A 20156-nucleotide genomic window follows, 5' to 3' on the forward strand; every position below is an offset into this window, starting at 1 on the left:
CCAGGCATTCCCAACTGGCCAGCACCTGTTGCCAGTCAAGCAGACCTGGCCCGGAGCTCTTCCCAGGGTGCTCAAAGAGGACCCCGGGAGGAGCCAGTGCTGGGGGGACTCTTTGCACCTGTTCCGCTCATAGCAGTGCTTACCGGGCTGCCTTCAACAGACCATGTGGCACTACAGGAAGCCTTCGAGTAGGAAGGCCAGTATGTTAGTATGAAGACAGTTTCAGAACATCTCTAAGGACAGAGCCCAGGAGGTACCCTGAGCTACGACAGGTTCTGAGGTGCCGGGAGGCCAGCGCCCACCCGCTAAGGAAGCAGTGCAGGAAAACAAACACTGCGTTTCATCCTTTAATGGTTTTTTTCTTTTGCAGCTGAGCTGACTTATGGAAGTGAATGAAGATGTGCGGGGGCGTTTTCCGAGCTCCCCCAGGCTCAGGTGTAGATCAGCAGTGTTGACTGGGGTTGAGCTGTTTTGTGGGAATTGGCCTCTGGCATCAATGCAAGCCTGAGCTTGGTGACATGACCAGCGCCTGAGTCACAGTGGCCGTTCTGTGGGTGAGACCTGAGAGGGTGGTCCGTGTGAATGTGGACTGTTCTGGAATGGAGGGAAATATGGTTGGAATACGGAAGCAGAGAACTGGGTGTCTCTGAGGAGCTCTCCCTAGACTGTATTCTCTCACACCCTATGGGCTGGGACTCTGTGATCTCCCTGGCCTGCTTTCCACCCCCAGGGGACAGGATGTGGGAGTAGGAGAACACAGGCTCAGGGAGGACTGGCGGCCAGGCCTGAGCAGGCTCCTTGGGCTGAGGCCCCTCCCCCAGGTTCCAGGGCCTGGGCAGGAAGTCAGAGGTCAGGCAACAAAAATACCACTAATGCTCGCATGATTCAGAAGTGCCTGCTTTTGACATTTTTGTTTTTGAAAACAGGTTTTTTTATATATGCGTGCTAAGTTGCTTCAGTCGTGTCCAACTCTTTGCAACCCTATGGACTGTAGTCTGCCAGGCTCCTCTGTCCATGGGATTCTCCAGGCATTTCCTCCTCCAGGAGATCTTCCCAACGCAGGGATCAAACCCGTGTCTTTTAGTTCTCCTGCATTAGCAGGTGGGTTCTTTACCACTAGTGCCACCTGGGAAGCCACTTCTCATATATGTATGTTTTTTTTAAATTTATATATATATATATATATACATAAATACATTTATATATATATATAATTTGGCTGTGATGGGTCTTAGTTGCAGCATGTGGGATACAGTTTCCCCACCAGGGATTGAACCTGGGCCCCCTGCATTGAAACTCAGAGTCTTACCCAGCAGACCACCAGGGAAGTCCCCTTAACTTTTAAAATAACTTTCAGTTTTGAAACAATTTTAGATTTATAGTTTGACCAAAAAGATAATGCAGAGCCGTCCCACGCCCCCACACTCAGGTTTCCTGTTGGCATCTTACATTAGTTCAGTACGTTTGTCAGAATGAAAGAGCCAGCATCTATTCCCTTTATTAACCCGACTTTTAGGTCAGACTTTATTCTGCCCTCAGTTTTTCCCTAATGTCCTTCTTCCGGCCCAGGAGCCCATCTGAGCCACCACATTTATCCATCGACCCTCCTTAGGCTCTTGCTGGCTGTGACAGTTTCTCAGACTTCCCGGTTTTTGATGACCTTGACAGTCTTCAGGCGTATTGGTCAGGTATTTTTGTCAAATGTCCTTCACCTGGAGTTTGTCAATTGTTTTCTTCATAATTAGACTAGGGTTATAGGTTTGGGGTAGGAAGGCCATAGAGGTCAAGTGCCATTTGCATCACTTCCTATCAATGTGATGTAGCACTGCTGATGTTGACCTTGATCTGGCTGAGGCAGTGGCTGACAAGTGACTATTATAATTTATTCCTGGCCAGAGAGGAAAGTTAGTGATACCCAGTTCTACAGGTATGAGGACATTCTTTAGCTCTCACCTATGGAGTTCTCCCACCCCAAATGGATTTGGAGGTGAAATGTGCACTTTATAAAAGCATACGACAGATCGCTGTGCTGGGGCGGGCCCTGAGGAGATGGCATCCTGCATATGACAAGCAAGTCCTCTTCTACTCTCGGCCACACCCAGGCTCTGGGAGGTCTTCTGTCTGAGCCCCAGAGGATGGCCTGACAGGCTGGCTGTGTGGCCCACCTGCCCCACACACCTTGTTCTCCCAGGACCAAGGAGAACCTTCCGGGCACTGGTGACTGAGTTTTTGGCAGTCCCACTGGTCACTGGGACTTGCTTCACGCTCACATTCAGACAGAGCAGGAGAGAGCAGGAGGGGGCGTCTGGGTACTGGGAACATTCCTTTCTTGATTTGGTTGCTGGGTGCATGGGTGTTTTTGGTTTGTGAAAATTCATCAAGTTATACTTTAATGTATATGTATTATAAAAAGTTAGAAACAAAAAAAACAGCATTTTTTTTTGAGATGAGCTTATAACATAAAATTTGCTATTTTAACCATTTTTAAATGCACAATTCAGTGGCATGAATTATATTCACAGTGTTGTACAATCCCCGCTACTGTCCATTTCCATAACTTGCTCATTATCCCAAACAGGAACTCTGCACCACTCCCCACTAGATTCTACTATCTGTCTATGAATTTACCTATTCTAGGTACCTCACATGAGTACAATCATAAAGTATTTGTCCTTTTTTGTGTCTGGTGTATTTTACTTAGCCCTCAAGCTTCATCCATGTTGTAGCATGTGTCATTCATTCACTGTAAGGCTGAATAATATTCTACTGTATGTACAAAGCATATTTGGTTTATCCATTCATCTGTGATGGGCATTTGGGCTGTTTCTGTCTTTTGGCTATGAGGCATAAAAACTGCTATAAGCAGGAGTGAACAAGTATCTGTTTGAGTCCGTGCTTTCAGTTCCTTTGTGTACACACACAGAAGCTGAACAGCTGGATTATACGGTGATTCTATCTTTAAATTTCTAAGGAACCATCAAACTCTTCTCACAGTGGCTGCATCATTTTAATATTCCCAACTGGAAAGGTGAGTGTCCAGTTTTCCACGTCCTTACCATGACACATCTTCCATTTTGTTTGACTTGGTTTATAACGTATGTCCTAGTCCCTGGGTCAGGAAGATCCCCTGGAGGAGGGCATGGCAATCCACTCCAGTATTCAATCCCATGGAAAGAGGAGACAGGCAGGCTACAGTCCATAGGGTCACAAAGAGTCGGACACAACTGAAGCGACTGAGCACTCACACGTATGTCCTAGTGGGTATGGAGCAGTACCTCATTGTGGCTTTGATTTGCACTTCCCTTGGGGGTGGGAGGAGACGGGGATGACAGAGAATGAGGTGGCTGGATGGCATCACCGACTCGATGGACATGAGTTTGAGTGAACTCCGGGAGTTGGTGATGGACAGGGAGGCCTGGCGTGCTGTGGTTCATGGGGTCGCTAAGAGTCGGACACGACTGAGCGACTGAACTGAAGAGCTATCAAGATTGCTGGGAAAAATAATAACCTCAGATATGCAGATGACACTACCCCACCCTTATGGCAGAAAGTGAAGAGGAACTAAAAAGCCTCTTGATGAAATTGAAAGAGGAGAGTGAAAAGCTTGGCTTGAAGCTCAACATTCAGAAAACAAAGATCATGGCATCTGTCCCATCACTTCATGGGAAATAGATGGGGAAACAGTGGAAACAGTGTCAGACTTTATTTTTTTGGGCTCCAAAATCACTGTGGATGCTGACTGCAGCCATGAAATTAAAAGATGCTTACTCCTTGGAAGGAAAGTTATGACCAACCTAGATAGTATATTAAAAAGCAGAGACATTACTTTGCCAACAAAGGTCTGTCTAGTCAAGGCTATGGTTTTTCCAGTGGTCATGTATGGATGTGAGAGTTGGACTGTGAAGAAAGCTGATCGTCGAAGAATTGATGCTTTTGAACTGTGGTGCTGGAGAAGACTCTTGAGAGTCCCTTGGACTGCAAGGAGATCCAACCAGTCCATTCTAAAGGATATCAATCCTGGGTGTTCATTGGAAGGACTGATGCTAAAGCTGAAACTCCAATACTTTGGCCACCTCATGCGACAAGTTAACTCACTGGAAAAGACTCTGATGCTGGGAAGGATTGGGGGCGGGAGGAGAAGGGGACGACAGAGAATGAGATGGCTGGATGGCATGAGTTTGAGTGCACTCCGGGAGTTGATGATGGACAGGGAGGTCTGGCGTGCTGTGATTCATGGGGTCGCAAAGAGTTGGACACGACTGAGCGACTGAACTGAACTGAAGAGCTAATGACCAACCTAGACAGCATATTAAGAAAGCAGAGACATTCCTTTGCCAACAAAGGTCCATCTGGTCAAAGCTATGGTTTTTCCAGTAGTCATGTATGGATGTGAATGTTGGAGTATAAAGAAAGCTGAGCGCCGAAGAATTGAGGCTTTTGAAATGTGATGTTGAAGACTCTTGAGAGTCCCTTGGATTGCAAGGAGATCAAACCAGTCCATCCTAAAGGGAATCAGTCCTGAATATTCATTGTAAGGACTGATGCTGAAGCTGAAACTCCAATACTCTCGCCACCTGATGTGAAGAACTGACTCATTGGAAAAGACCCTGATGCTGGGAAAGATTGAGGACAGGAGGAGAAGGGGACAACAGAGGATGAGATGGCTGGATGGCATCACCGATTCGATGGACATGAGTTTGAGTAAGCTCAAACTCATAGACAGGGAAGCCTGGCGTGCTGCAGTCCATGGGATCGCAAAGAGTCGGACATTACTGAGCGACTGGACTGAACTGAGGAAGAATTTCTTTGTAATTAGCAAATATTTTTTAAATTTAAAAATTAAACTCTGAGCCGCTGCAGTGAGCACATTCTCAGTGAAATCTTGTTTTTCTTCGCAAGGAGGAAGAGTCACGCACTGTAACAGAAAGATGGCCTGAGGAGATAGGAGACCAGCTTTCAGCCTGGACCCTGGCCATGAACTGTGTCACCCAGGAGCAGTCTCCTTCCTTATCTGCGGCCCTCTTCCCTCCTCTATGCCATGCAGGTGTTGCACAGGGCAGGCTCCCCGTCTGGCCTGGCTGTCTCTTCCCTTCCTGTCCATCCATGCTTGGACAGCATCCTGGGACACAGGCTCTTCAAAGGCCAGGCCCTTGAGGGAAGCCATGCTTCGCTGGGGTTGTGAATGAGAACCAGGACGCCAGAAAAGGGGAGACTTACGAGGGTGATGACTTCCCGGGCAATCGCGTGTCCTCCAGGAGCCCAGAGCAGAAAGTGCAGGAGGAGGCGTCTGACCAGCTGCTGACAAGCAGGCGGTCTGGGGTCTCCACCTCGGTTCTCTCCAGCTGCTGCCTGCAAATCCCCGGCTGAGAGGGTTGGACTCCTGAACAGCTTCGTGAGGCGGCCAAGCACTGTCTTCACCTCCACCTGGGAATATAATTTCAAAGGAAGAGATCAGGGGAGGGCTGGGACACGTTTGGGGTGAGGATGATTCACTTCTCTGAAGCAGCCCCAGAAACAGGAGAGGTCTGGCGCCCGAGGGAGGGCAGAGAGGGTGGACCATGTCTGAGTTTACACACTGCTCCACACAAAACCAAATGGGCGTAATGGAAATTTCTTGACTTTCGTCTTGCTCACTAAGCAGCCAGGGCACTATGCCAGAAATTGACTTTTTTTGTTGTTGTTGTACAAAAGGAAATGGAGAAAAGTCCTCAGCAGAATGTAGTCATATTTTTATATTGTGGGAAAAGAACAAAAGGCTCCTTGAAGACTTGCTCACTATCACAGCCACGGATCAATTAAAGCCCCGTGCTTGGACCTCCACTGAGTCAATGTGCTGATAAGAATGAGGTTTGCCTTTTGCCATCTTTGGTGGGAAGGGAGTGCCGGCTCAAACACAGACACACATACACACACCACATTTGTTTTGTTTTAGACACTGGGACACTGTTCATACATATTTAAAGCTCAAGCAGAGGTCACAAGTCTGTGGAATCCATATAATAATAGGGATTGTTACAGGTCTGTGGGTTGTTTCTGCATAAAAAATATTTATTTCATGCTGAGACTTCTGTTTGCTATAAGAATGGTACATCAAGTTGTGACTTGGAAAACAAAGCAAAAACTGAAAGTTGTAGATCCAAAATGCCACATGGAACTCATGAACAGCTATGCTCCCTCATTTTCAAAAGGACACTTAGGCCTACTCTAAAAATTCCCATGACCAATTTTATGGATTTTGTGTGAGTTCTTTTTTTCTCTGAAAGTTAAGACTTCATTCAATGAAGTCTGTCATAAATTCCAACATACTAGCAGTGTTGTGTGAGCAACTCTGACCACAATGCAAGGCCGTGAGAAACTGCACCCTGGGCCCTTCCATGGTGGAGGGCTACGTCCTAACAGGAGAGGGCCACTCCCTCACCACCTCTTGTCTGGGCCCACCCTGATGGCATCTACAGGAGCCCACGGCCGTCCTGCATCTAGGCTGGTCTGCAAAAATGTCAGGCCTTAGGAAGCGATGCCTCCATAATCATGTTCTTGTTCATCTTCTCCCCTCACCCAGTATTCCCTGAGGCTTGTCTTTTTTCTTTCTCTTTTACTCCAGGCCACCTTTCCCTTCAAATACCTTCCTCACATGCCAAAAATGTTAATGCTTTCTAATCTTTTAAGGAGAAAAATATAAGCTTTCTTTTCTAAGTATTAATTTTTATCCCTCAGTATGAAAATTTACATATGCTTACTGTAAAACATTTGAACAAAAGGGTAAAAAGAAAAAAATCAAAATGACAGTAACCACTATTCAAAGAGACTTATAAAAAGTGATGTCTATATCTTTGTCATCTTTTCTCTATGCATTGTGAACACAGCACTCACTATATACAAGGAACTGTATTCGAGGGTTTTCACAGTGCACTATACACAACTTACCATTATCTGTATAGCACAAGTTCTTTGATAACACGATCTTCCATGGCAGATGCTATTCTGTGGCTGTGAAGTGAAAGTCACTCAGTCGTGTCTGACTCTTTGCAACCCCAAACTATACAGTCCATGGAATTCTCTAGGCCAGAATACTGGATACAAAATACCTTTTCCCTTCTCCAGGGGAATCTTCCCAACCCAGGGATTGAACCCAGGTCTCCCACATTGCAGGTGGATTCTTTACCAGCTGAGCCACAAGGGAAACCCAAGAGTACTGGAGTGGGTAGCCTATCCCTTCTCCAGTGGATCTTCCTGACCCAGGAATCGAACCAGGGTCTCCTGCGTTGCAGGCAGGCTCTTTACCAACTGAGCTATCAGGGAAGCCCACTGTGTGGCTGCAATACATGACAATATCCTTACTACTGCAAGTGTAGTCCATTTCCAGTTATTGTAGTTACAAACAACACTGTAATGATCCTGTATATAAATCTTTACACAGCTCTCTAATTACTTCCTTAGGAGAATTCCTAGGGGAACGACAGGGTTGAAGTGTATGAACCCTCACTTAATTCTTAAAAGTATACAAACATAGGAAGTTTTTGTTTTTTATCATGATTCAGTTCAAAGTTAACAAAAGGAAGTGAACACTGGCTGGCAGAGAACACAGTCTGCAGAGACAGGAGTGGGTATTTGCACAGGCCATATTGCATCCCAGGCAGAAATGGTTGCTCTTTGCTGTTCCCCACCTCGAGCTCCCATCACCACCTGCCCCAATCTTGAATCTCAAGGATGCCCAGCAGAGGTGACGTTTCCAGCCACAGGACACTATCACATCCAGTTCAGTATTGTGATTTAATTATGCCTTTTAAGGCAAAAGCACAGGTATTCTCACAGAGAATTCCATGGACAGCGGAGCCTGGTGGGCTACACAGTTCATGGGGTTACAAAGAGTCGGACACGACTGAGCGACTAACACTTTCAGTTTCACTTTAAGGCAAAAGCACAAGTAATGTCAAGCTCAGTCAAATCATACAATAATCATGTTTTTAAAGGTAGTTCACAGTCTGTCAAGTCACCCAACAGACCCATCAAAGGGATTAAGCTCACAAAACCCAGGGGAGTGAGAACTATGTATTAATACTACTAGTTAAACTAGGAGAGCTGGGCCCTGCTGCTCCCCAGGATACCACTCACACCAGGGCCTCAGTCCCAGGCAGACAGCCGCCTCCGACAGAACTGCTAGGAAGGAAACTGACGTCCTGGCGCTAAGCTCCTCTGAGTGATCTAATCTGTTTTTATCCAGGCTTCCAAAGCACCCCCTGAGTGAGAACTATGTGTAAGTTTCATTAAAAAATAAACCAAAAAAGGACGAACTTAGCTGGTAGAAAGATATGCCAATGCAGAGCTCTCTAGAAAACAAATCTTATGGGACTATTTACTTCTCTATACTTCAAAAGTAATCTGTCCGTTTCTGTGATCCATATGGAATTTAACATAAAACCTATCAGTTTAGTTAATACAGAATCAAATATGAAATATATGTAAAAAGCTTCAGAAATCATTAGTATTCATAAGTGCTGTGTGCTCAGTCGTGTCTGACTCTTTGCAACCCCATGGACTGTAGCCCGGCCAGGCTGCTCTGTTCATTGGATTCTCCAGGCAAGAATACTAGTGCGGGTTGCCATTTCCTCCTCCACGGGATCTTCCCAACCCTGGGATCAAATCCACGTCTCCTTTGCCTCCTGAACTGCAGACAGATTCTTTACCCACTAAGCCATTGGGGAAGCCCAAAAACAAATTAGGATTCTCTTTAATGTGATATTTTAAAAGGGAAAAAAATAGTAAGCTCTTTTTAATCTGATAGCAATCTTGAAATACATGTTAATTTCTATTTTAAAAAATGTTCTATTTGGGATCCAGAATGATCACCAAATTGCAACTTTTTGAAATCACAAACTTTTCTTGCCCCTGCCATGTAACATGCTTTTTAACAAGTAAAATATACAGCCATACTGAACTAGTCTCTGTTTTTTTCAAACAGCAGAAAACATCAAGCAAATGGGAGCACTGCTCTCTACATAAAGAAACCCACTCCCTTTAATTATTAAAATCAGGAAAAAGCGGTGGTAGTTGAACTTTTAAAAACCAGCAAATAAATGTTTGTAAGGAAGGCGCAAATGCCTTTAATCAATACATGGCTCCTGTAATTATCATATTCCACACAAAATAACAACTGTCTTTGCAATGGACACTTAGCCACTCCTGTACTTTGCTGCTCTGTTATTTAGGAAACGACCAAGTCCTTTTTTCAGAAGCTAAGTGGTTAATATCATGTGATTACTTTAGTAAGAGTTCTAAACAAAGCCGGTACTGTGAGGATCTACTGACTGATCCAAGAAAGGACTTAAGTCAAGAGGGAAGCAGACGGGGCCAGGCCGCAGAGAAGAAAGAGGATGGTGCTCCTTAGAAGAGGGTCTGACCCTGTATGACAGCCCCTGGAGGGTGCTGCCCCCAGGCCGGCACGCCTGTGATTCAGGACAGAGCAGCAGTGACTAAGGAGAGAGAATGGCCCAGGGACAGAAGGGCTGCACTTGTTTCCTCGGTGCCCTGGGAGACCTGGCCTTCAGGTCCACTCCTGAGGGCAAGAAAATATCTCGCCTGCACACCCAGGTCCCACTCACTCTTCCAGGCCCATGTCTTCCTGTACCTGCTGAGGTACCTGGAGGTCAGTGAAAGCCAAACCCACCATCGCAGGGTCCCTTCCTGCACCTGAGAGACCGTCCCTGAGGCCGCATGCCTTGGGCTGTGCCACCTACCATGGTCTGTGCTCTCTGCTGATGCCCGGTACCTGGGCTGCAGCTGAAAGCCAGGAGCCACAGCAGGGCCTCTGGGGGTTCAGCTTCAGCTTCCGACATCAGTAACTGCTCAGCCGTGATATCAGCCCATCCTCCAAAGTGAACAAACAAAAACCAGCTCTCAAAGGGGCCTCCGTAGGACCTGGAACAGAAACAAAACACATGGCAGTTAGGCAACTTGATTTCTTTTCCCTTTAGGTTCTTAAAGTGACTGTACTGTCTGTGAATGGTTGGCTTCAATTGTTCTTATCCACTGAAGTAAAGCTTGGAAGGAATACAAGTCAGGCTCAGAGAAAGAGCTCAAAATGCCACCCGGAACCCATCACAGGATGTTCAAAGGCAGGCTTCCCCAAACCACCTGTACCCTGAGGACCTCAGACTTTTAAATCTTGACACCTAGGGCCCCTGAGTGAGCACAGACATTGGAAAAAGGAAGGTTTTGGCCCATGACCAGCAAGAACGATGCAAGGTGAGAGCCTGCAGGTGCACCACTCTGCCCTCTGTCTGGCCCGCACAGCCAGGCTGCTGTGGAGATGGGGCCCCCAAGCCACAGGGCAGCCACCCAGGTAGCCCAGAGCAGAAATGAGGGGACCCCCCTGGGGTCCAGGCAGAGCCCAGAGAGGGGATGCAGGAGGAAACACACGCTATTCCTTTTCTCACAAAACAAAAGGTTCTGGTCAATTTTTGCAATTATGAGTTTTTCAGTTCAGTTTGGCAATGGCAAGCCACTCCAGTACTATTGCCTAGAAAATCCCATGGATGGAGGAGCCTGGTAGGCTGCAGTCCGTGGGGTCGCTAAGGGTCGGACACGACTGAGCAACTTCACTTTCACACATTGGGGAAGGAAATGGCAACCCACTCCAGTGTTCTTACGTGGAGAATCCCAGGGACGGGGAGCCTGGTGGGCTTCCGTCTATGGGGTCACACAGAGTCGGACACGACTGAAGTGACTTAGCAGCAGCAGCAGCAGTTCAGTTTAGTTCAGTTCAATCACTCAGTTGTGTCTGTCTCTTGTGACCCCATGGACTGCAGCATGCCAGGCCTCCCTGTCCTTCACCAACTCCTGGAGCTTACTCAAACTCATGTCCATTGAGTCAGTGATGCCATCCAACCATTTCATCCACTCTCATCCCCTTCTCCTCCTGCCTTCAATCTTTCCCAGCATCAGGGTCTTTTCCAGTGAGTCATTTCTTTGCATCAGGTGGCCAAAGTATTGGAGTTTCAGCTTCAGCATCAGTCCTTCCAATGAATATTCAGGACTGATTTCCTTTATGATTGACTGGTTTGATCTCCTTGCAGTCCAAAGGACTCTCAAGAGTCTTCCCCAACACCACAAAAGCATCAATTCTTCGGCGCTCAGCTTTCTTTATAGTCTTCCAGCCACTGCTTTCCTCCTGTCCCCCAAGAACAGGTGAGTAAACTGTGAGATTTAGTTTGCCAAACAACGACAGAAAAGGAACAAAGAGGAGCATTCCTCTTACTTCCTTGTCCCCACCAGAGGGAGAGCTGATGCTCGAGGGGCCACCTGAGTGGTGGGCTGGGTTAGGGTCCAAAAGCAAGGAACAGGCTCCATGGGGTCTCCTTCCTGCTCACAGACGAGTAAGCTGAGCAGGGTCTCCCCCATGCCCCTTGCTCCCACGTGGGCATCCCGTGCTGGGAATTCTCCCTCCTTTCCTCTAGGAGTTTAGTGTGCAAGGCAGTCCCATGGGGCTGACTGAGAAGGTGCCTAAAGCTACTCACAGACCCCTCCCAGCAGGTGGCCTGAAGCCTAGTGGAGGCAGATTCGGTTCAGGCGAGGCCCCAAGAAGTTTGGGGCCTCAGTCCTGCTCTTCAATATAGATAACCAGATGGTGCATCGGGGGCTGCCAGGGCATGGCAGGTTGTTAGGCAAGTCCTCTGATGTCCACTTGGCTGTCTGTCTCTCCTGCTGGTAAGAGTTTTGGGGTGGGGTGAGTAATTGGCACCCAAACCTGCATCAGTGATGATAAGCAAAAGAGCACCAGCCACAATTTGTGATGGCCAGTAATGAGAGTATAGAGAATTTCAAGTAGGAAAAGTGGCAAAGGGAACAAATAAAGACAGTCTTAGTAGACTAGTGTGCGTGCATGCATGCTAAGTCACTTTACTCATGTCCGACTCTGTGTGACCCTATGGACTGCAGCCTGCCAGGCTCTTCTGTCCATGGGATTCTCTAGGCAAGAATATTGGAATGAGTTGCCATTTCCTTCTCCAAGGGATCTTTCCAACCCAGGGATCGAACTGGGTCTCTTATGTCTACCTGAATAGACTAGTATAGACAATGAATAAAATACTCTAAAAGCAAGGAAGTTAAGAGGAAGCCGGAGGGCACTATGTTGCAAAGAACTTAGCAAAGTCTAAATGTGAGTGGTTCTAGGGAAATAATATGTGTGTTATTTCCCTAATATTTTATTTATCTAATATAATATTAGATATTATGTTAGAATGGATTTTCTAACTTCAGACAAAAATTTATTACCAAGAGGTGGAAAAGAAACATTTCATCCTACCATGCAGGAGACGTTTAGAATTTCCTTCCCTAGAGAGGCAGAGTAGACAGAAGGGCCTAGAGGGATGCCATTCTTGTTCGGCAAGCCAGGGGGAGGGGAATGGGTGACGGGGTGCAGCACGTGAGCGGTGCTTTTTTCCTAAGGTCTATTCTATGTATTGTTATACTTGTACATTTCAAAATCTAACACCAGCCATTACTCACAACAGCTTCTAGGCCAGGTATTTACACATGCAGCCTATTTATTCTGAGCTGCTTGCAGTGCTTCCTCCACTTCTTATTCAGCAATGTGTTTGCGTGTTTGGGGATGGTAACAGACCAATGCAGCCATACCTCATCTTACTGCGCTCCACAGAAAATGGTGTTTTTTTTTCACAGATCGAAGGTTGCGGCAACCTGGCATCAAGCAAGCCTACTGACTTTATTTTTCCAACAGTATTTGCCCATTTCCTGTTTCTGTATACATTGTGGTGATTCTCATAATATTTCAAACTTTTCCATTATATTGATCATGGTGATCTGTGATCTTTGATGTTGCTACTGTAATTGTTTTGGGGTACCATGAACTGTGCCCATGTAAGCTGATGAACTTAAACAATAAATCTGTGTGTTCTGACTGCTCTACCAGTTGGTTGTCTTATCTCCTTCTCTTTGGGCCTCCCTATTCCTGAGACACAACAATATTGAAATTAGTCCAACTAATGCCCTTTTCTTCAATTGGAAAAGACCCTGATGCTGGGAAAGATTGAAGGCAAGAAGAGAAGGGGATGACAGAGAATGAGATGGTTGGGTGGCATCACTGACTCAACTGAAGAAGCTGCAGAAGAAAAGTCTGAAGCCAGCATGGGTCGGTTCATGAGGTCTAAGGAAAGAAGCCATCTCCACAACATAAAAGTGAAGGGTGAAGCAGCAGGTGCTGGTGTAGAAGCTGCAGAAAGTTATTAATGATGCTGGCTACACTAAACAACAAATTTTCAATATAGATGAAATAGCTTTATATTAGAAGAAGATGCTATCTAGGACTCTTATAGCTGGAGAGGAAAAATCAATGCCTGGCTTCAAAGCTTCAAAAGACAGACTAACTCTCTTGCTAGGGACTAATGTAGTCGGTGACTTCAAGTTGAAGTCAATGCTTATTTACCATTCTGGATATCCTAGGGCCTTGAAGAATGATGTGAAATCTACTCTGCCTATGCTCTGTCAGTGGAACAATGAAGCCTGGATGACAGCACGTCTATTTACAATGTTTTACTGAATATTTTCTCTGGAGAAGGAAGTGGCAAGCCATTCCAGTATTCTTGCCTGGTGAATCCCATGGACAGAGGAACTTGGCAGGCTGCAGTCCATGGGGTCACAAAAAGGTGGACATGACTGAGTAACTGAACATACTGAATATTTTAAGCCCACTGTTGAGATCTACTGCTCAGGAAAAAAAAAAAAAGATTCCTTTCAAAATAATACTGCTCATTGACATTGCACCTGGACACCCAAGAGCTCTGATGGAGATGTACAATGAGATGAACGCTGTTTACATGCCTGTTAACACAACATCCATCCCGCAGTCCATGAATCAAAGAGTCATTCTGACTTTCAACTCTCACTATTTAAGAAAAACATTTCATAAGGCTGTAACTGCCATGGGCTTCCCTGGTGGCTCAGGGTAAAGCATCCTCCTGCCAATGCAGGAGATGCAGGTTCAATCCTTGGGCTGGGAAGATTCCCTGGAGGAATATTCTTGCCTGGGAAGTCCCATGGACAGAGGAGCCTAGTGGGCTACAGTCCATAGGGTCACAAAGAGTCAGATATGACTCAGTGACTAAAAACAAAACAAACAAAACAAATAGCTGGTATAGAGGGTGACTCCTCCATGGGATCTGGGCAAAAGTAAACAGAAAACCTTCTGGGAAGGATTCATCACTGTGGATGCCATCGAGAACACTTGTGACTCATGCTGCTGCTGCTGCTAAGTCACTTCAGTCGTGTCCGACTCTGTGTGACCCCATAGACGGAAGCCCACCAGGCTCCCCTGTCCCCGGGATTCTCCAGGCAAGAACACTGGAGCGGGTTGCCACTTCCTTCTCCAATGTGTGAAAGTGAAAAGTGAAAGTGAAGTTGCTCAGTTGTGTCCAACCCTTAGCGACCCCATGGACTGCAGCCTACCAGGCTCCTCCATCCATGGGATTTTCTAGGCAATAGTACTGGAGTGGCTTGCCATTGCCTTCTCCTGTGACTCATGGGAAGAGGTCAAAATATCAACATTAACAGGAGTTTGGAAGAAGTTGATTCCAACCCTCATGGATGCCTATGAGGGGTTTACGACATTAGTGGAGGAAGTAACTGAGAACTGGAGGTGGAGACTGAAGACAGGAAGGCGACAGTCTCATGATAAAACTCTAACAGATGAGGATGTGCTTCTTACAGATGAGCAAAGAAAGTGGTTTCTTGAGGTGGAATCTATTCCTGGTGAAGCTGCTGTGAACACTGCTGAAGTTGTAACACAGAATTTAGAACATCACATACACTTAGATGATAAAGCAGTGACAGGGTTTGAAAGGAATGACTCGAATTTTGAAAGCAGTTCTGCTGTGGGGAAAACGCTATCAAAAGGGACTGCATGTTACAGAGAAATCATTTGTGAAGGGAAGAGTCAGTTGATGTGGCCGACTTCATGCTGTCTTAAGAAACTTGCACAGCCACTCCAACCCTCCAACCTTTAGCATCTACCACCCTGATCACTCAGCAGCGTCATCATCGAGGCAAATCCTCCACCAGCAAAAGGATTATGAGTCACTGCCATTTTTTAGCAATAAAGTATTTTTAAATTAAGGTATGTACACGTTTTTTAAAGATATAATGCCACTGAACAGTAAATAGACTATAGAACAGTGTAAACCTCGCTTTCATACACACGGGGGAACCAGAAAGGTCACGTGATTCACTTTATTGCCATGGTCTGGAGCTGAGCCTGCAATATCTCCGAGGTATGCTTGCAATGCCTTCCCCTGTCAGGCTTGCTCACGGGAAAGATAAGAGAAACCACGTGTGAAAGAGATCTAGGAGTCATCGGTCTTTGCTTACCCGTGGTCTTCAACTATTTCTTTGAGCATTTCAGAGATATGTTTCAGTGACTGGTGCCATAGTCCCTGCGGAATATCTGTGGATGGAGAGAGCCATCAGAGAGGAGCTGATAAAGAGTCAAACCTACTAGGAATCAATGCAGTGGAGACCAGAAGGGGCCCGTTTAGGTGAAAGGCCTAGTTTTCCCGGTCCACGGAATCCATACCACCACCCTCAAGCTGATCCCGGCCAGAACCCACCTCTCAGGCCTGGGAAGAAAGACCTGTTGGTGTTACACAGAGTTAAACGCCACAGGCTCTTTAATTCAGGTACATGAGACTGCACGGGCAGCCCACTATAGGACGTAGGAAGCTATGTTGAAGAAGCCCAGCTTGTTTTCTTTTCTACTCACCCACCCCCTCATCTATCACTAATAATTTGTGGTTTCAAAATAAATTAAAAAAAAAAAAAGTCAATAAGGAATTAGGAATGTGCTTCCCAACTATGATGGGGATGAATTTAGAATATGACATCAGGTTTACAACTTTTTTAAAAGGCCAGAAAAAAAATATATGGATATTACACAGACAAAGACAAATGTCTTTTCTTAAGTTAGTTTTTCTGGTTTCACATTCTTCCCATGGTCTGAAACACTTCTGAGCATGTATGTATCTGTAGTTTTAAACAACAGCTGAAAAAGGTTATCACGTTTCCATGTAGTTATGGATTCTGTAATTAAATACACCAGAAAGATAATGTAAGTGATACAGGAACCATCGCTACCCCACAAATGCTACAGATTAAAGAATCATAAATTATCTCTCTCCCTCTGCTGAGTTCTCATAACTCTTGATTTGCAGCCTTTCAAGGCATTTTCATTTTCTCCTTTTATTAGTTTTTTAGATAGTTATTTTATGTCTCTTTTACTTGCAGCTCCTGGATATTCAGGGTTCATAAGTGACTCATCTTTTACACCTCATAGGACTTTACAGTGGTCATAAAATCAATTTTTGGTAAATAGAAGACTCTACTCTTAAGAAACCCTTCAATCTGTGGATATAACATTATTTTTTCCAAAAGTAATATGCAGAAAATTATGCAGGAACCAGCACAAATAGTCTTTAGTTTATAGATGTCCAAACTTAAAAAATAACAACCCTGATATTTTTTGTGGAGCTCATTTAGCCGCTTACCACACAGGATGACCTTGGACTTTGCTGATCTGACTTAGGCTGTGAGACATGCCCCTGGAAAGTGGATCACTGATGCTCCGTCTTATTTTCCCATTGTGTTCCCACAGGTTAAGTTCCACAAAACTGCTGACCAGAGATCCCACCAGGCCTGTCTCTACCTCCATCTCTAGCATCTGAGGGGACAGTGTCAAGTGGGTCACTTTGGGTGAGAACTTATCTTTTAGAAAAAGGAAGAGTATTTTTGATTTTGTAAAATGCTCTGAAACCTAAAAATCATACTTTCCTCAAGTGAATCTACTTACTCAAGTCTCAGGAAAAAAAGGTAGGGGAAATGGCACAAAAAGGACATGTTTTGGGTTCTTCCTCTCTTTCCATGGTCAGATGAAACGCCTTTTTCTACAGCATAGAGTCTGTCTTGTTTCAGTGTCACCTCTCCTTAGATTTCAGGCATTAGTGTGGAAGGATGTCTGTATTCTCTATTTCTGAAACGTTTCATAAACAGGAGCTCACAGGCATGTTAACAGATCAACATCAGTTGAATGAGGACAGAATCATCACTTCCTCAAATGAATATGGCCTCTGGAGGGCTGGCAGATGAAATCACAGGCGGCTGTGGTCTAACACACTTACTGAATTCTTCCAAAAGACTTCCCTTGGCTAGGTTAGGAGAAATTTCCCCTAAATTTCCTTAGCGTCATTCATCATTTTATCTTTTCATTTGCAGCAGGGGGCACAGAGAAGAAAGAATGAAATAAAGATAAATGTACTGTTTTATTCCAAATCAGCCAAGTCTTAGCCTGTTCCTGGCATCCAGGTGGACCTTCCTGGCACGAGCAGAGGCCTTGTGTTAACCAGAACAGACTGTCAAAACCCAGCTAGAGGCCATTGTTTTCCTTTCTTTTAGTAAATGATCGTAACTGGGAAGTCAAGCAAATTCTCGTATCAAAATCCACAGAATGTGTGACGCTGAGAGTTTAAAGGAACATTATCTGTCTCCCTGGTTTTACAGATAGGGAACTGGGAGGAAAGGGTTATGATTTTGTCACTGTACGTTCTCAGCAATTGTTCGGATACGGGCAGGATCAACCTTCACGTACCTTCCGGATGCTGGAGGAGCACCATGACGAGAGATGCAGGAGCGTAAGGGAAGTAGGTCTTGAGCGCAAACTTCAACTATAATAGAACAAAAATGTGAGGCCGTCTGAACATTAGCATTGGAAAGGGTATTAAGGAAATATAAAATATTGCATCCTCTACCCCAAAAAGAAATTCTAGTACTTTATGTGGTCATAATGTCTTACACACTGATCAAAAAAGATGCTTCTGATAACCTTATAAATATGTTCTAAAAAATTAAACCTTTTTAAAGATGCTTTCCAGGGCTTAAGGAAAATACAGGCATGCTCTTGAAGTCTTTATATCAGTTCTGTACCTCACATGAACCCAATTATATACACAAATCTATTCATGTGAGAGTTTCCAAGGCAGTTGGGAGGTGGGTTTCATCAAAAAGCAACAGTGGTGCTCACTCATACTCTGGGGACTAAAGTGCTGTACCCTCTATGCCCTCGGAAGGAACAGCAGCTTTGAAGTACTTTTGTAAAAAGTTGAGGTAAAATCTGTCTACAGTGAATTGTAAGGGCTTTAAATGTACAATTTGATGACTTTCGGTAAATGTGTAAACCCAACGTGACCATCATTCCAATCAAGACACAGAACATTTCGATCACCTCAGAAAGTTCCCTGTAGCTGTTAGAGTCAATCCCTCCACCCCACCCCAGCATCTGATATTTTTATTTTGATGAAAGAGATTAGTTTTGTATATTCTTGAATTTCACACAAATGGAATCATAAGAGTGTATGTTTTTTTCTGTCCGGCTTCCTTGGCTCAACATGTTGAGACTCATCCTTGTTACTGTGGATTAAATACCTCATTAAAAAAAAAATTGTTCTAAAGTAGTCATTGTATGAATATACCATAATCTGTTTATTTATTCTCCCATTGATGGACATTTGGATTGTTTCCAGTCTGGGTTTTATTATGAATAAAGATGCAATTAACATTCATATTTCTGTCTTTTTTGTGGACATGTGCTGTTATTTCTCTTGGGTAAATACCATAGGAATGGAATTACTAGGTCATAGAGTAGATGCCTGTTTAACTTTGTAAAAAACTGCCATGTAATTTTTCAAAGTGATCAACAATTCACGAGAATTCCAGTTGCTTCACATACTTGTCGGGCTTCCCTTATAGCTCAGTTGGTAAAGAATCTGCCAGCAATGCAGGAGACCTGGGTTCAATTCCTGGGTTGGGAAAATCCCCTGGAGAAAGAAATGGTAACCCACTCCAGTATTCTTGCCCGGAGAATCCTTTGGACAGAGCAACCTGGCAGGCTGTAGTCCATGGGGTCACAAAAGTTGGACACGACTGAGTGACTTCACTTTTCACTTTATACATATTCTTTGAAGTGTGTATTCAAGTTTTTGTCCATTTTTAAAACTGAGTTGTTTCTTATGTTCTTGAGTTGTAAAAGATCTTTATATATCCTGGACACAAATCCCCTATTAGATACACATATTGAGAATATTTTTTACCTGCTGGGTGGATCGCTTTTTCACTTTCTTAAGGATGTCTACAAAGACCAGACATTTTAAATTCTGATGAAGTCGAATTTATCCATTTTTCTCATACTGCTTAGTGCTTTTCTGCATTCCTTCTAGGAAATATTAGATTATCCTAACGTCAAAAAAGATACTCTCATTTTCTTCTAGGAGCTTTATGGCTTCAGCATTTATTTTGAAGTCTATGACCCATCTCAAATGAATTTTTATGTTTGTGAGGTAGAGGTTCGTGTTTTCTCATCTGGGTATCCAGCTGTTTCAGTGCCACTTGTTGAAAACTTTCCACACTGAACTTTCTTGGCATCCCTGTCAAAAATCAGTTGATTACATGAAAATATCTCGACACTATTCTGTTCCACTGATCTATCCTTTTGCCAGTACCTCGCTGTCTTGAATTTGATTACTGTAGCTTAAAGTCTTGAAATCAATCAGTGTGAATCCTCTGATTTTGGGGGGAGTGTTTTTTTTTTTTTTTTTCAAAATTATCCTGGCTACAATAGGTTCTTTGCATTAGAATCATCCTATCAATTTCTGTTTTAAAAACTATGTTGGGATTTTAACTAGGATCACATTGAACCAGGCATCTCAACAATTCATGACTATGGTTTCTCTTCATATGTTTAAGTTTCCTTATTTTGTGGTTTTCCACGTAGAGATCTTATACACCTTTTGATAAATTTTCTCCCAAGTATTTTATGTATTACTGTGGAGTTGCCTGTTTCTCTTTTTATTCGTCTCAGTTTTCACTTTGTGTATCTCAGACCTCTGTTATTAGGTATATGTCCATTTGTGATCGGTGTTTCTCCTGATGAACTGTATAAACTGTCCCTCTTTTTTGTCTGTCCATACTCCTTACCTTAAAACCTAATCTGTCTGCTGCTCGTAGAGCCAGACCAGCATTCTTGTGCTTATTATTTACATAATGTGTCTCTTTCCTTCCTTTTAATCTGTGTCTTTATAATTAGAATGGATTTCTTGAAAACA

At 44.4% G+C, this 20156-nt stretch overlaps 1 protein-coding gene across 4 annotated transcripts in view; it reads right to left on the minus strand.

Moving 5' to 3' along the window:
- Nucleotides 1–20156, minus strand: part of FANCC (FA complementation group C) — a 330131-nt gene that overhangs the window by 3765 nt on the left and 306210 nt on the right. For all 4 annotated transcript variants that reach the window (XM_088838102.1, XM_088838101.1, XM_088838100.1 and 1 more), the window contains 4 exons: nucleotides 17648–17723; nucleotides 15379–15454; nucleotides 9735–9915; nucleotides 5218–5424 (listed from right to left, as the gene is read on the minus strand). In XM_088838102.1, coding sequence (XP_088694228.1) covers nucleotides 5218–5424; nucleotides 9735–9915; nucleotides 15379–15454; nucleotides 17648–17723 — 540 coding nt within the window. The remainder of the gene's footprint in view (nucleotides 1–5217; nucleotides 5425–9734; nucleotides 9916–15378; nucleotides 15455–17647; nucleotides 17724–20156) is intronic.

The sequence above is a fragment of the Moschus berezovskii genome, chromosome 7 (genome assembly GCF_049115385.1).
Source record: "Moschus berezovskii isolate FMDL1 chromosome 7, NW_MosBer_1.0, whole genome shotgun sequence".
Lineage (NCBI taxonomy): Eukaryota > Metazoa > Chordata > Mammalia > Artiodactyla > Moschidae > Moschus > Moschus berezovskii.